Here is a 14,722-nt window from a genome sequence, read left to right as displayed (position 1 = left end):
GGGTGTGCTTTCTCTCCTAAACGGCTGCCTTTCTCGAATGATTTCATCCTGCCTCTGTGACAGTGATCCTCCACAGGACAAGCCTGCGGTGCTGGTTAGGAGCCGCCGCCTGGCAGCTCACGCCTGCTGCGGATTGCATGGCCTTTAAAACAATAGCTGTGTCCTGCTTAGAAGGCCCTGTCGGCCGGGCCCTGGGCTGGGCTTTCCACCTCCCTCATCGCACCTCGCTAGGCCAGAGGTTCACTCTAGGCCTGTCGGGCTTGGGGGGTAGCAGACTGAAAGGCAGTAGTGTGATGGTTAGGGCACCAGACTGGGTGCTTCCTGTCCTGTCCACCTCTGCTAAGGGGGCGTCTGTCATTACCCCCACTTAGAAGATGACACCCAGCGCTCTGATCATTTAGGTCATTTTGCAGAAAGTCACAAAGCTTGTGAGGTTGAGATATGAGACTTGCCTGACTTCAGCCAGGGCCCTGTTCACCAAGCTCTTCAGAAAGCCCACTCGTGATGCTAAGTGGCTTGTTGGGCGACGGGCGCCACGGGGCTGTACCTGGCTGGTGGAGAGGATGAATCGATTGCTCGTCAAGTATGTCTCGTCCGTGAACATCTCTGGCAGCTCCTTGCACACGTCCCGGGCCAGCTCCCGCAGCCCCAGCAGGTGGTTGTCGATGGCCATCCCTGTTATGGCCTGGGCAGCAGGGCACAAAGAATAGGAAACGAGACATGGCTCCCACATGCCTTCTCCCCTCCTCTCTGTCCGCAGTGCTAAGCGGGGCTCCCATGGCCGCAGTTACGGGCCCTTAGTGCTTGCTGCGGGCAGTGTGTGGGCAGCGGCCCCGCTGACCGCTTTACCGCGTGGCCTCAGCTCCTGGGGCCCTTGTGCACTTTACGTCCCCAGGATGAGTTGCAGACCTGGCTGCTTCCTAATGTGCGTCTGAGCCACCACCCCCCCACCCCCCGTGGTCCTGCTGACATGTGCCGTTACCGCCACTTGGGGCTCTGAGTGAAAGGAGCAGGCTGGCCTGGCCATCCCACTCCTTCTCGGGTAGGGAAGGGTAGGAGTCTGGGCAGAAGAAGGCTGAGTGCAGGGCCCAGGGACTGCCCAGCCCCATGCAGGCCTGGCGAGGGATGCCCAGGCTGTCACTGCGCAGACTCTCACCACAACCAACACGTTAGCCTCCAGCGGGAGCCCGAGGAATGAGGACAGAGGGTGTTAAGATCTGTTCCTGAATCTTGGCAGCTATTTCATGGGCCCAGGACCAATTCAACTCAATGATTCAAAATCCAAGAAGTCATTTTGAGACAGAAAGTAGACATCTTAGCAGAGGCTCAGCTGACATTTTCAAGGGGAAAGTTTGTTGAATGAAGAAACGTTTTTTCTTTTTATCATCACAAGGTATTTGAGTTCTTATCAAAGGATAAGATGCTCCGTCGGAGGCGCAGGGTGATGGTGTGGCTGGGAGTGGGCAGTGGGCCAGGGCACTCGTTCTACAGCTTTCCCACTCGAGGCTGCATGTGTCGCACACACTGGTTTTGCCTGAATTACATGTCTGTTTGGGACAATTTGGTGGGAGCCACCTCTGACCGACAGTGATAACTTCTGGGTCAACATCAAGGCAATTGTGAATAACTCTTGGCGTGGGGGGGGGGGGGGGGGCGGGAGCAGCGCCGTCACAGTTACGTAAGTTGGTCACTTAGCTGTTAAGCCCCACATAAGAGGAAACCTCCCATCACAGTGAACTTTGTTCAGGTTTACAAGGCACGTTTGGATTTGACAGCTATTCTCTTTCAGTTGGGAATGAATGCATAAAGATGACTCAGAGGCCCCAGTCTCCAAATGCACCTAATTATAGGCTGAAAAGACATGTTATACACCCACAGCTCACATTAGATGTGCCCCAGTAGGACAGGGGAAGGACGGAGCCCCTCTAGGAAGTAGAGTGCACTCTGGCTTCTCTGGTTACCTCTGTGTAATCGCTGACTTTGTAGATTGATAGAAGCAGCTACTCTGTGCAACAGCCAACCCACCCCTGTTTTCACCATCTCTGAACTTAGCAACTGGTGTTGATTTAACAGATTATTTGGATTAGAGCCATGAGCAATAATGAGTACAATGACTCACCATACAGTCTTTCATTCATTCAGAGAATCTTAATTGAGTGCCTACTATGTGCCTGATGTGGCTGGGCACTGGAGTGACAAGAGAGAACAAAGCAGTCCTAGACTCAACCTCCATGGAGCCTTATGTGTGGTGGGAGGCAGATATTAAGCAACCATTCAAATAAACTGTGATTAACAACCGAGGTCAGTGCTATGAAGGAAACGATAGGTGCTGTGAAAACATGGGATGGGGGCCTGGACCACATTTGCTCCTTCACTGGAATTTCCTTGCTCACCGCCACTGCCAAACATACTTGCCAGATATTTGGAGGGCTCCTTGGTGCCTCCCCTGCCCCTTCCCGGCATGGCCAATCAGGCACCAGACTTACCGACAAAGCATCTTCATAGCTCTCCTCTCCCCACCCCCTGGCTCTCTCTTCAGTTGTTCCCATCAACTTAAAATAGTTAACACCAAGTAACCCTATGGCAATGCTTTGGAGGATAGTTTTCTAAATTTTTTCCCAAAAGTTGAAATTATCATCAAAGTTATATATTTATATAGTTTAACAACCCAAATAAACCAAAGGCGTATGTCACCTGGCCAGCACTGTTTCCCACTCCCCAGAGGCAACCCTCAGAACACTTGGCATTGACTTTCTTAGTTCTGCTTTACGGCGACCTGTTTATATTTGAGAATAAAGCCCTGAAAAGATGAGAAGAGTGAGAATGTGCTTGCCAACGTGCACACACTGAGCTACTGTGTCTTGTTCCCTGTGTCTTGTTCCCTCAAGACTTTATCTTTGCACCTGCTGCTCCCTTCTGGGCAATCCTCTTGTTCTATGTCTGTTACAAGAGCCTCCTCATCTTTCAAGTCTCATATTAAGCACCTCCTCCTCCAGGAAGTCTTCAGGAAACTCCCTAATGACAGGATTTATGGACTGCATTTTTTTATTTCCTAACACCCAGCACTTTATCTGGCATAAAGCGGAAACCAAAAAATACCTATTGGATACATGAGAGTGAGCTTGCTTTTCCCCAAACAGAACAAACACTTCACTCTTCAGAGGAATTAGGGACCGATTCTGGAGGATACGTGCACTGGAAAGGAGAAACATCTGCATTGGCTAGTTCTAAAACCCACATTTGCACTGTACTTGCTTTCAACTATATAGAGTGAAATCTGGTCAACTTCTTTTCAAAGGCTGTATCAGAATGATCTGCAATTAATATGTTGATCACCAGCCCTAGCTTATTCTCTATTGTTTGTATGCTGGCTCGCAGTGCTAAAAAAATAAATCATTTCTCTACACCAAGGAAACATTTCCCTTACAACTTTAATGTCACTATTAATTTTCACTGACTTTATATTTACCAGGATAGGCAGCATAAATAAAAGCATGGAAAATAAGAAGGCGAAATCAGGCCTGGGTGGGATTGATGCTGCCTGGCCTGTGACTGTGCATGGTGTGCAGGCCACTACAGCTTGCCAGGCCCAGGTGCAATCCCCTCGCATTTGACTTCTCTTGTATAAAGTGGAAATTGCTATGCGTAGTTGGTGCTATTATTGTTCTTGTTTCAAAGCCCATTCATTGTATTCTCATGAAATCCCTGTAGAAGGCAGGCGCGGTATGTTACCTAGGCTCTAAAAATAAGAGGGAGGAGGTTCTGAGAGCCAGGTGGCCTTGCCAAGTAGCTGGACAGTGGGTGGCTCAGCTGCCACACAGCCTGTGCTGGGGGCCGGTCCTGGCATAGCCCACGGTCGTGCTCAGTCGTGGCAGAGCCTGGCACTCACCGGGCCTGGGCACTGGCACTCACCATGACCGTGTACTCCGTCTGGGCGCGGATGGCACTCTTCAGGAGCAGCAGCTTTTCGGAATCCTGCAAACAGACCAGACTTGAAGCATGTGGGGTGTTAAGAGGCTGCTCAGTGACGAGCAGGCCGAAGGGGCGGTCCCTTGAGACCCCTCAGGCGGAGCGGGGCTTACCGGCAGGGCAGCCTCGTGGTCTGTGACGGCTTTCACAAACCGCAGTGCTTCTGGAGTGGCCGATCGAATGTTGTCCACCCGTCCCTCCCGGAAGCGACGGATGGATGCGCTCTCATAGGTGGGTACGAGTCTGCGATGGAGCCTGCACAGATGAGGGATGAGTGCAAAGGTGATGCATCCTCAGGGACTCAGAAACCGGGAGAAAGATACCCGGGCGGCTTTAGTTTTACAGCCCTGGCTTTGCTTGGCAGAGTATTTCATTTTAACAGTCATAGAACTCTAGGAGGTTTCCCAAGATGAGTGCCGGAGTTGCTAATATTAAGAGCTGTGTACATTTCCATACAGTGGTGACACTGCACAGGTATAAAGCAAAATACAAAGTAGATGTAAAAAATCCCAACCTAGTGGGAAACCTAGAATTTTCTGCAAGACCTGATGAATCTTTGATTAATAGCACAGAATAGAATAATTGTGTAATTAATCATTCACGCCCCTGAGAGAATCCTGTTTTATTTAAAAACAATTCACCCATGAACTATGGATGGAGGCAGGGAGGGGCCTCAGTGGTCATGGGTGTGAAGTCCAGAAGCACCTGGGCTCCCCACAGACCCCTGGGCACCCTTGGGTGCGCCTCTCCTCTGGAAAGCCGTGACAGGCCAGCAGGCCACTCCCCGCAACAGCCAGGGGCCCTCTCTTCCTTAGGCACAGACCAGACCAGCACCCTAGGCTTGCGCTTGCGGACCTGGCTGGCACACACCTTTCTTTACCAGTCAGTAAAGTCCTTGGTTTGGGGGTTGGGGAAGGGAAAGACACAGAACTGAGAAGAAGAGCAGTGACAGCCCTGAGTCTCGGGCTCCTCAGGGACGTCTCCCCCTCGTTGGGTGGCCTCCAGGAGGGAGGAAGGCCAAGTCGACTGGGCCCAGTGCTTGGATCTGTTTGCTTGGTGTACAAGTGACTACGCTCCCATTGCCCTTCTATCTCATTTGCCCAGGATACTGGCAGGGAGCGCCTTCCCTGTGTCTCCATGTCCCTGGAGGCAAACAGACGCCCTCACTGGCTGGGTACTGGTCAACCTCCCTGTAGGCAGCTTCCAGGTTCTTACTGAATCTAGGAGCAGATATTTTTTTGTTTTTTAATTCATTAAAGCTTAGACTCTGGAGAATGTTCACGTTTTAGCTATTCATGAGCCTCTGAGCCTCTGGCCATGTCCATTCCTGCCCCGGTCCAGTGACAGCAACGATCGCATGAGGAGCGGGCGCTCTGTGTAGGTTCCTCTTGGCTTTGGATCTGAAGCTCTGAAGTGCTCACGGGGGTAGGGTGGGGGTAGGGGGGCAGTCATGGCTCCAGCAGGACCCTAGCCTCAAGGCCCATTTCAGCCAATTGTTATGTATCAGAATGACACTGACTGCAGTTCCAGACACAGGTTCTGCTGCAGTTCTATGGTGACAAGGTCTGTGTCCTGGCAAGTCGGGGTGACGTCAGACTTCCCCACTGAGTTAGGAAGACAGATTCTCAGAGTGGCTGTTCCCTTTCCCAGGAGTCATGGCCCCACAGGCCACTAGGACCCACACGTGCTGCCTGCTCATTGCTGAGACGGCCTTGCTCAGCTTTAGACAAGGTCACTTCGTGTCCCTGGATGTTGCAAATCGAAAGCAGATCTGGTGGACGACTGCAATTTGCCCTCATGCCAGCCTATGAGCTGTCGCCCCTGGAGCCCTGAGCCCTGGAACACCCTATCTTGAGGAAGATCTACTTTGCATGTTAGTTTTAGCGTCTACACTCTGCCTTCAACCCTTAACCCCTACAGCTATAGAGGTTTTTCTAAATCACAGACCTGGCCATGCCACCCCTAGCTGACACTCACGTTGTGTCTTCTCACATTTGACTCAGTGCCTGAGGCCTACTCTGTGCCAGGTGTGCAAGGTACCCCGAGTCATGCTTGGGAGGGACAGTCTAGAAAGCAAAGTCAACAAATCAATGGACAAGGTAGTTCACATGAACCACAACCGCCACAAAAGGAAAAGAGACACAATGGTCTGACAGAGGACTGGGTGCAAGGGGCCTGAGGTGCCTGCCTTACATAAGGGGTCATGAAAGGCCTTGAATCGTGGGAAGGAGCTGGCAAAGGAAGAGTGGTGGTGACAGGTGAATCGGCAGAGGTGCAGCCAGAGCAAAGGTCCAAAGACAGGAGAGCTTGGGGGAGACCCCAGGTGAGCCAGCTCATAGGAGCTTGCTAAGCCTGGACTCTGGGAGGTCCAAGGTGGTAAATGAGAATCTCATTTGTGTATTCCCAACTTCACGCTTTATGAAGACAGGATCTAGTGAGCCAAGTGGGAGGCAGAGACCCCGGGGATCATGCTGCGGTTGGCCAAGCATGAGGTGGCAGGGACTCGGGAGGGGCCAACAGACGGGGAGGGGGGTGGATGGAGGTGAAGGGCAAAGAGACACGTAGAAAATAACCGAGTTGGTGGGGGACAAGAGGCAGGGACGAATCAAGGATGAGTCCTAAACCTTTGACCTGACCCACTGAGGGACGCCAGTTCCATTTCACTATTGAGGCCAGAAAAACAGGAGGCTGTGCTGCAGCTACAGGGACCAGGTGGACTGGATGAACTCAGGAGGAGGTACACCTTCTCAACCCGATGTCCCCACCGCCGGCCTGGCCTTGGTTAGCTCGTTCCTGCCTTTGTGCTCTGTGCCCCTGGCCGTGCCCAGGCACCTGCCTGACTGGGACGCCTTCTCCCTTCTGAGAAGGTTTTACACCTTGAAACCCTGTGAGGTGGCACCTCCTTCCAAGCAGGCCGCCCCGGTCCTCCACCCGCCCCCCAGCCCACAGAGGCCTTCCTCCCTCTGGGTGCTTCTAGAATCTAGACTCTGGAGTCAGAGCAGCTTGTCGCAGCCCCAGGCGGCTCCGCTCACCTGTAGAAGGCCAGCTGGAGGGCCACCTGAATAAAGGCGTCGGGGCTGCACTTCTGCTGTTTGATGAACGTTTTCCCGTAGTTGTCAAACTTATAAACCACAAAGTCGAGATTCTTTACTATTCTGTGGAAAAAAGAGAAGATGTTTGATTTCATGCAAAATAGAATGCACACATCTGAGTCTAAACAAGTCTCTTGAGCCTGCACGGTGCCAGCACTCGGAGGTCCAGGACGGTGCCTGCCCTGCAGGAACGGAGCGTGGCACAGGGCATGCAGGGCCAGGTCACTCTCGACTGAAGGTGGGGCGTGGCTGGGTGGATGGTGGCCTGCCTGGCTGGAGGAGATGGGCCGGGCTGCAGGGAGGGCAGGAGAGGCATTTGCATGGCAGGGAGAACACTGGCCAACAAACCAAATCTTAGCAGCCCTGCAGAAGTGAGCCTGGGAAAGGCCGTTCATTGGCCTGTTTGGAAGGTGTGTCCAGCTTCCCTGTGGATTCCTTTGGCACCCGGGCCATTCTGCCAGATCCACGAACACTCTTGGTCCAGGGAAAAGCCCAGTTCTCAGATGGCTGCGCGTAGCACTCCTCTCTGAGACTCATCCCTGTTGCACTCAGCGAAGGCTGCCTGCCGGTGACTGAAAATCCATTTTCCCCAGAAACTGCTGCTGCTGCTCCATGCCACACCCAGGCCCTGGCTGCCCGTGAGTCTTTGTCAGAGTAGCAGGAAGGTTCCCGAGTCTATCCTGAACCCTGAGCACTGGCCTCTCCCTTCCTGGCCCCCAATGTGGCCACAGGTCTTTCCCTTCCTGCCCCCCAATAGTGGCCATGGGATTCTCCCTTCCTGCCACCCAGTAATGACCAATGTCCTCCTTCATAATGAGCTTTGGGTCTGGGCTGACTGCCCACTGGAGCAGTGCCCAGCAAGGTCCACACCACACACCCACCAGCCATATGCCAGCAGAACCCTAGGGGCAACCTTGGCCCCACTCACACACTCATTCCCTCTGGACTTGGCGCTTCGGCCGCACACCCGTGGTCTCAGCTCTCGGTGGGGCCATGCCAGGTCTGGGGACCCAGAGGCAGAGAGCCCGTTCCCATGGGAACGCCTGGCCCATGACTCACCGGCCCCACACAGGCTGAGCTCACGGTCACTACGGCCCCCGGGAAACCTTTTGCCCAGACGCTGCCCACTGGACCCCACCCTTTTCCATGTGCAGCTGGGGACCCTCTGTTTCCCCACCCGCAGGCCTCTCTGGCTGCTCCCGGGCCTCCAGAAAGCAGCTGGGGGCCTCAGGATTGAGTGGGCCTGCTCCAACCCCTAAAAGTGAGCAGGCTCCTCCCCTCGCCCCGGGCTCAGCCACCAGCTCACCCTCCTAGTGCTCGGCTTATCCCCACACAGCTGCCCCAGGTCGAGATATCAGCACCACCTTAGAGATGAACGGCGAACACCGATCCTCCACGAAGGCCCGCCAACCGCCCCAGCAGCTCCCAGTGAACTTGTCCTCCCTACCCCTCGGCCTCCGAGCCCAGTCACACTCTATCCAGCTCACCTACCCTATTCCCACAGGCTCCTCCTGGCTCTCAAAACCCCTGCACAAAGTCCTCCAGGGCTCCTCACAGAATCCAGTTCCTGTGTTCTCTGTGGGTTTGGGTTACTGCATCACACACCTTTGCTGTGGGGTCCACTTCCCCACTGAAGTACGGAGGGCAGGGCCCTGGCACATCACCTCTGTGTCCTCAGAGTCTTAGCACAGGCCTGGCACAGACTGGAGTCTGCATATGTCGGTCGAATGAATGAAGGAATGAATGCACTCACACTCACTGAACAAGGGAATGACCAACCAAGGTCCAGATTCAGTTGTCAGCCCACAGCTCTCTCCACACCTTGCACCCCACCCCCAGAGGGGCCCACACCTGCCCCTGGCCCCCGTGCCGGGGTCCCCTTAGGGCCTGAACTGCCCTTGGGAATAAAAGTTCCCTTATCAAGTTGCAGTGTAAATTCAAGCAAATTGAAGTAGCTTGGATTCAAATGAACTATTCAAACCAGTTGTTTATGACTCCTCCAACAGGATGGTTCCCCCGCCTGGACTCTGCTCAGTCAGGTGGAACCCTTGGGAAAAATATAGCTGCGCGTTTGCATTTTATGGAAATGATGGATCCTTCAGCAAGGCCATTTCCCCCGAGTTATAACCCCTCTTCACTTTGCCTACATTTCCATGGGGGGTGGGGCGGAGGAGCGGGGTCTCTGGAACGATTCAGGGTGCCTCAGCAGCCAGGACAGGAAGGAGGACACGGGGTAACCCCAGAGCATCACCCCAAAGGAGACGAGCTTTTCCTTACCGTTGAAGTTTTTCTGCCGAGGAAGCTAGGAAGCCTTGAATTACGGGGGAGCATTTCCACCGCAGCCTCCGGGGGGCCGGCAGCTCACTGACGGAGTCAGCTCGGACCAGCTTCTTGCTGCTCATCCTGCAGGCAAAGAGGGCCCTCCTGCAGCCTGTGCCGGGGCTGCAGGCAGCAGCTTCAGGGCCTCCGCAGCCGTCCCAGCGGCTGGAGGGTCAGTGGGCAGGAGCTGCCCAGCCACTGCCGTGAGGCTCAGAGGCCACTCAGACTAGCAAGGGGCAGGCCAGGGTCCCTCCAGTTCCACCCGACTCCAAAGCCAATATTAATAATAATAATTTTCCTGTTCAACTACATATATCACTAACAGTTATAAAACATTTGGAGAAAAATTGAAGCAAACGGTGCTGTTCCATTTGCAAGGGTTGGTTGGGTTTTCAGTGACCCTAAAGAGCTCCCACATCATGGAAGAGGTTTAGTACTTAGATTCAGGGAGAAGGTTCTAGAAGGAGAGCATGAGCAAAGTCGTAAATGGAGCAGGAACGTGGTGTGTTTAAAGGCCAGCAAAGCCCTTAGTCCGGCCAACTCGAAAGCGAGGGAGGGAGGCCCAGCCGATGGACGGAAGGAGGTGTAGCTACAGCCCTTCCCTCCGTGCTGGGACTTCAGGCTGCCATCCCGGGCTCAGGGCACACAGTAGGGTGGATGGGAGCCTCCCTGGGCTGAAGAGATGTTTCTGATTAGCTAGGAGCTGCCACGCCTCCCCCTGGCTGCTCTAAGCCCGCTGTGCATGGCTGGTAAAGCGTAAAATGTCCCTTTTAAGCTGGTTTGCAAATCCAATTCTGCTGACACTTTCCAGGCTGGCGCAGCCCCCATGTGGCCTCCCGGTTTCGTGGGCCACTTGGCCTCTGGGGAGTCTGGCGTGGCCGCTGGGCTGCCGGGAGGTCCTGCCCCCAGACTCACATGTGCTTGAGGAGGTGCTCCATGCACTGCACCAGGACGATGCCGTCGAATGGGGAGTGCTCACATACCACGCCGCAGGTGCCGTCCCTGCCCACCACAAACTGCAGGTAGAAGAGAGGTGAGCAGGCCTCTGGAGTCAGCATTTCAAACCCACCCTTCGGCTCCAGGCCGGGGCCCCTGGCCGCCAGAGGGGACCCCTTCTTGAGGCCACCGAAGCACATCATCTCCCGAAAAGAACACTGCACGCCGCTGCCAGGGCCCGAGCCTGTGGGCATCGCACGCAGCACAGCCCCGCGCACCCTCCCAGAAATGCTCTGGGCAGGGCAGGCACAGCCCAGGGTCCAGGGACCCCTGAGCAGCTGGGCACACTCTCCGTCAGTCGTGGGCCTGTTCCCTCCGTGTCTGAGCCCTGAGTCCTCTTCACAGGGGGTGGCAGGGCCACCATCCTGTACTGCACTGTGTGAGGGGTGCCTGGTGGCCCTGTGTGTTTGGGGACCGCTGGCTTTATTCCCAGGATCTAGGCCGGTGTCCATCCCATGGCAGGTGCTCAATGATTTTGTTGGATGACCCAGTGAAAGGTAACACTCCGATCTGGATGGCACACAGATTCCTCGGGAGAAACAAAACCTCCCCTGATGGGAGCGAGGAAAAGGTGTGTCAGGGACCCGACTCCACCCTGGCTGGGGCCGCGGCGGGGAGAGGCCCACAGGCACCTCCTCTGGCTTCCTCCACTCTTGGCGTCATGCCTCCGACAAGGCTGGCTCACAGCCCTGATCTGAGGGCTCCAGAGGAGGCATGTGGAAGGACCACGGGAACTGGGACGGGGACTTATGAATTTTCATGATCTTACAGAAGCTGTGGTCAGCTGGCATGGAAAAGGTACACACTCTGCACAGAAACACTGGGAGAAAATGAAAATGAGCATCGACTCCTACAGCATAACCCGAGTAAAGCAGGGCCGCCGGTAGCTCAGCCAGCACGTCACACTCAGGAGACACTAGCCCACCAGCCGTAAGCCAACCAGGCGAGCGAAGGAGCTGCTGGGAGCTACTGAACCCTGCCGGGCACACGGCACACAGCACACACCGGGCCCACTGTCTCCACTCTCCCCCAGGGGCCCACGGCTGCCAGCTGCCCCAGTCTTCGCTCCCATTCTTCAAACTTCCCACAGAGAGTCTCTCAGAGCTCCTCCCTTTTCCCGCCCCTCCCCCAGTGCCCCTGCCTTCTGCCCCAGGATGCTCTCTGTTCTTCCAATTCCTGTCCATGAAGCCAGTGGGCTTCTCCAGATCGCCTGGTAACCTGTCCCACCTCCAACAGAATGCAGAGGTGAGTACAGTCCCCACGTGACGCAGGGAGGGGAGAGCGGTGCCCACTCACACACTGATGTTTTTCTGTCCCTGCCACTAAAAGAAAGGCAGGCAAACAGTGCCTTTTAATGACTGCTGCCAAGCCTTACTATGCTTCATGTCCTGTACCTCCATTATATCATTTCCCTTCCACAGTTGCTGCGTGGAAGGTGAGCCATTAGCATCGCTGTGAAGGCTGACACAGCCAGCACAGCAGCGAGGACACATCGGAAGTGGCAGCAGCAATATGCACCCGACGAGAGGGTAACTGCAGGATGCGGGCCAGAGGAGGACAAAACAAGCCTAAACGCTCATTATGTGTGAGCGATGCTGACCCGAAGCAGCGATCGTTCTGCTATTTAATTGGGTCACTGTGACAGTGTGGTGGCTTTAAAAACAAACAAGATTAGATTTAGGGGGGCATGCTGGGGCAAAAAGGATGTAAGGACGGGAATGAGTGGCTCCCCATCTGCATGAGTGTTTTCTCCAGGCCAAGGCCAGTGCCTTGTTTCTGAGCTAACATCATACAAATGAAAAAAAAAATGAATTGCTTTATTTTATTTTGATTTTTCTTCTGTGGAGATGCTGGGCTGCCCTACCTCCCAGGGATGAAGGAAGGTGTGTCCAACGGCCAGCCAGGGTGACAGAAACTCAGAAACATGGAACATCTCTGGGCGTCAGATGTGATTCTTGCTGAACGTGTTGAGGACTTGTTTGGTGGGGATCCTGGCAGGCCCCCACTTTACAGTGTGTGGTGGGAGATGGGGAGTGAGCCCAGGGCTGACCCAGAGGACCCGGCACGGCACTGGCTGCAGGAAGGTTACTGAGCTTGAGTGGGGTTTGGCCCCCTGCTCCTGGGCTGACACCAAGGCCACATCTCCAACCCCTCCAGCTCCCTGGGCCTCGCATGCAGCATCCTGGCCGGCAGAGGCCGGAGAGCGGGTCTGCCCCACGTGAGCAGGGCTGGCTCGGGCCACCGACCACGCGGTAGGGGGGACTCACCTGCAGGGACTTGTCGTACCAGCGGTTCGCCCCATTCTTGCTGCAGCCTCCGCCGTGAAGGAGCTGGAGCGCCCTGTTGGTATCACTGAGCTCCAAGCCGCCCGGGGCGTCCAGGCACACCAGGCAGATGCAGCGCTCGATCATGTCCAGCGAGTCCCGGTTGGTGGAGTCTGCAGGGCGGGCAAGCAAGGACTCATCACCTGTCCCACTCGGTGCCTGGGGCCCCCTCTGCACCGCCTCAACTCCACAGGCAGACACACACCCAGACACCCAGATCTTGAGCCAGTCTTGACCCCTCCCCTATCCCAGTGGGTGGGCTGTGAAGTCAGCCAGACTGTCTGAGCTTCTGTACTAGCCTGAGTGTCCCCCCAGCTGTGGCCAGTTCTGCCTCCAGATGTGTGGCCACTGCTCTGCCTGTCTAAGTGAACGGAGCTGGTGCAGAGCTTTGTGCATAGACAATAGACTCTACGCAGGGGAGGAGCGCCCATTCCAATGCCACCATCCATAGTGCCAATTCCCCATCCACAGCACCAAATCCCCACCCACAGTGCCAATCCCCCATCCACAGCGCCAATTCCCCACCCACAGCGCCAATTCCCCATCCACAGCGCCCATTCCAATGCCACCATCCACCACGCCAATTCCCCATCCACAGTGCCAATTCCCCACCCACAGCGCCAACTCCCCACCCACAGCGCCAATTCCCCACCCACAGCGCCAATTCCCCATCCACAGCACCAAATCCCCACCCACAGCGCCAATTCCCCATCCACAGCGCCCATTCCAATGCCCCCATCCCCCACGCCAATTCCCCATCCACAGTGCCAATTCCCCACCCACAGCGCCAACTCCCCACCCACTGCGCCAATTCCCCACCCACAGCACCAATTCCCACCCACAGCACCAATTCCCCACCCACAGCACCTCGCTCCACACCACAACCCCAATCTGCCACACAGGCATATTTATTTGTCCTGAACTATGCTTTTCAAATATTAGATTCCAGAATTTTAAAATTAGTCTGTTTCACATGGAAGTCAGAAGTAAGAGAATCAAGTACTGCTCTCCCGCCCTCCCGCTCCCCACACCCTGCCCCCTCCGCAGCTATGTCCACGCAGGGGCAGATGGAAGGGCCAGGCTGCCCTAAACCTGTGACCAGATGAGCCCATGGGGCCCTTTCAAGCCAATAGACTCATCACAACAAACCACCGAGTTGTGTAGGACGCCTGTTGCCAAGGGAGCTGGAACCCTCCCCAGGGACAGTGGGCATGGGGATCCTCCCAGAGCAGAGCTAGGCCAGCCAGATGGGCTGCCGGCAGCTTCCTCCACCACAAAGCCTGCCCAGGGCACCAGGGCTGGTCTGCCTGGCTCTTCTCCAGTCAGGAGTCTTTATGGTGGCGGCTGTGTCCCGCTCCACCACCCACACCGGGTGTGGCACCAGGACCGCTCGAGAGGCTGCACATCACCCAGAGAGCCAGACTTCTGGACTGGCTGCTGTACCAGGATGAGGGCTGCCCTCACCACCCCGAGTCCCAGGATATTGCCTGCAGGGAAGGTGGGGGTGGTGTTTGAGGCAGACGGGCAGCGAGTGTGTGATTGCTGGCTGCATATTGCAATGTCCATGCTGCCTTCAGCCGCAGGACACCTGGTTTTCAGCTGGCACAGTGGCAACCAGATGTACAGCTGCACTGCCCAGCCTCCCTTAAGCTAGGGTAACTGTGTGTCTAAGCCAGCCGTGGGCAAACTACAGCCCGCGAGCCAGATCTGGCCCGTTTGAAATGAATAAAACTAAAAAAAAAAAAAGACCGTACCCTTTTATGTAATGATGTTTACTTTGAATTTATACTAGTTCACACAAACACTCCATCCATGCTTTTGTTCCGGCCCTCCGGTCCAGTTTAAGAACCCATTGTGGCCCTCGAGTCAAAAAGTTTGCCCACACCTGGTCTAAGCCCTTCCAGCAAGATCTAGACGCACTACCTGACAGCTTCTAAGAAACCTCCTTAGAGATGACTGACATGTGCTCTTTGCCCTTCTTCCCGCCTTCCTCCATCCTGTTGCTGGGAACACAGGTGTAAA

The 14,722-nt window shown here is 55.2% G+C and overlaps 1 protein-coding gene across 1 annotated transcript in view; it reads right to left on the bottom strand.

The window, feature by feature from the left end:
- Nucleotides 1–14,722, bottom strand: part of CHAT (choline O-acetyltransferase) — a 60,857-nt gene that overhangs the window by 2,787 nt on the left and 43,348 nt on the right. Inside the window, exons 8-14 of the mRNA XM_006757157.2 lie at nt 12,644–12,813; nt 10,296–10,396; nt 9,339–9,464; nt 7,002–7,124; nt 4,083–4,224; nt 3,913–3,975; nt 548–685 (exon numbers count right to left, since the gene is read on the bottom strand). Of these exons, the coding sequence (XP_006757220.1) occupies nt 548–685; nt 3,913–3,975; nt 4,083–4,224; nt 7,002–7,124; nt 9,339–9,464; nt 10,296–10,396; nt 12,644–12,813 (863 nt within the window). The remainder of the gene's footprint in view (nt 1–547; nt 686–3,912; nt 3,976–4,082; nt 4,225–7,001; nt 7,125–9,338; nt 9,465–10,295; nt 10,397–12,643; nt 12,814–14,722) is intronic.

The sequence above is a fragment of the Myotis davidii genome, unplaced genomic scaffold (assembly GCF_000327345.1).
Source record: "Myotis davidii unplaced genomic scaffold, ASM32734v1 scaffold854, whole genome shotgun sequence".
NCBI classification, from domain to species: Eukaryota; Metazoa; Chordata; class Mammalia; order Chiroptera; family Vespertilionidae; genus Myotis; species Myotis davidii.
This window is presented reverse-complemented; position numbering and strand designations above follow the sequence as displayed.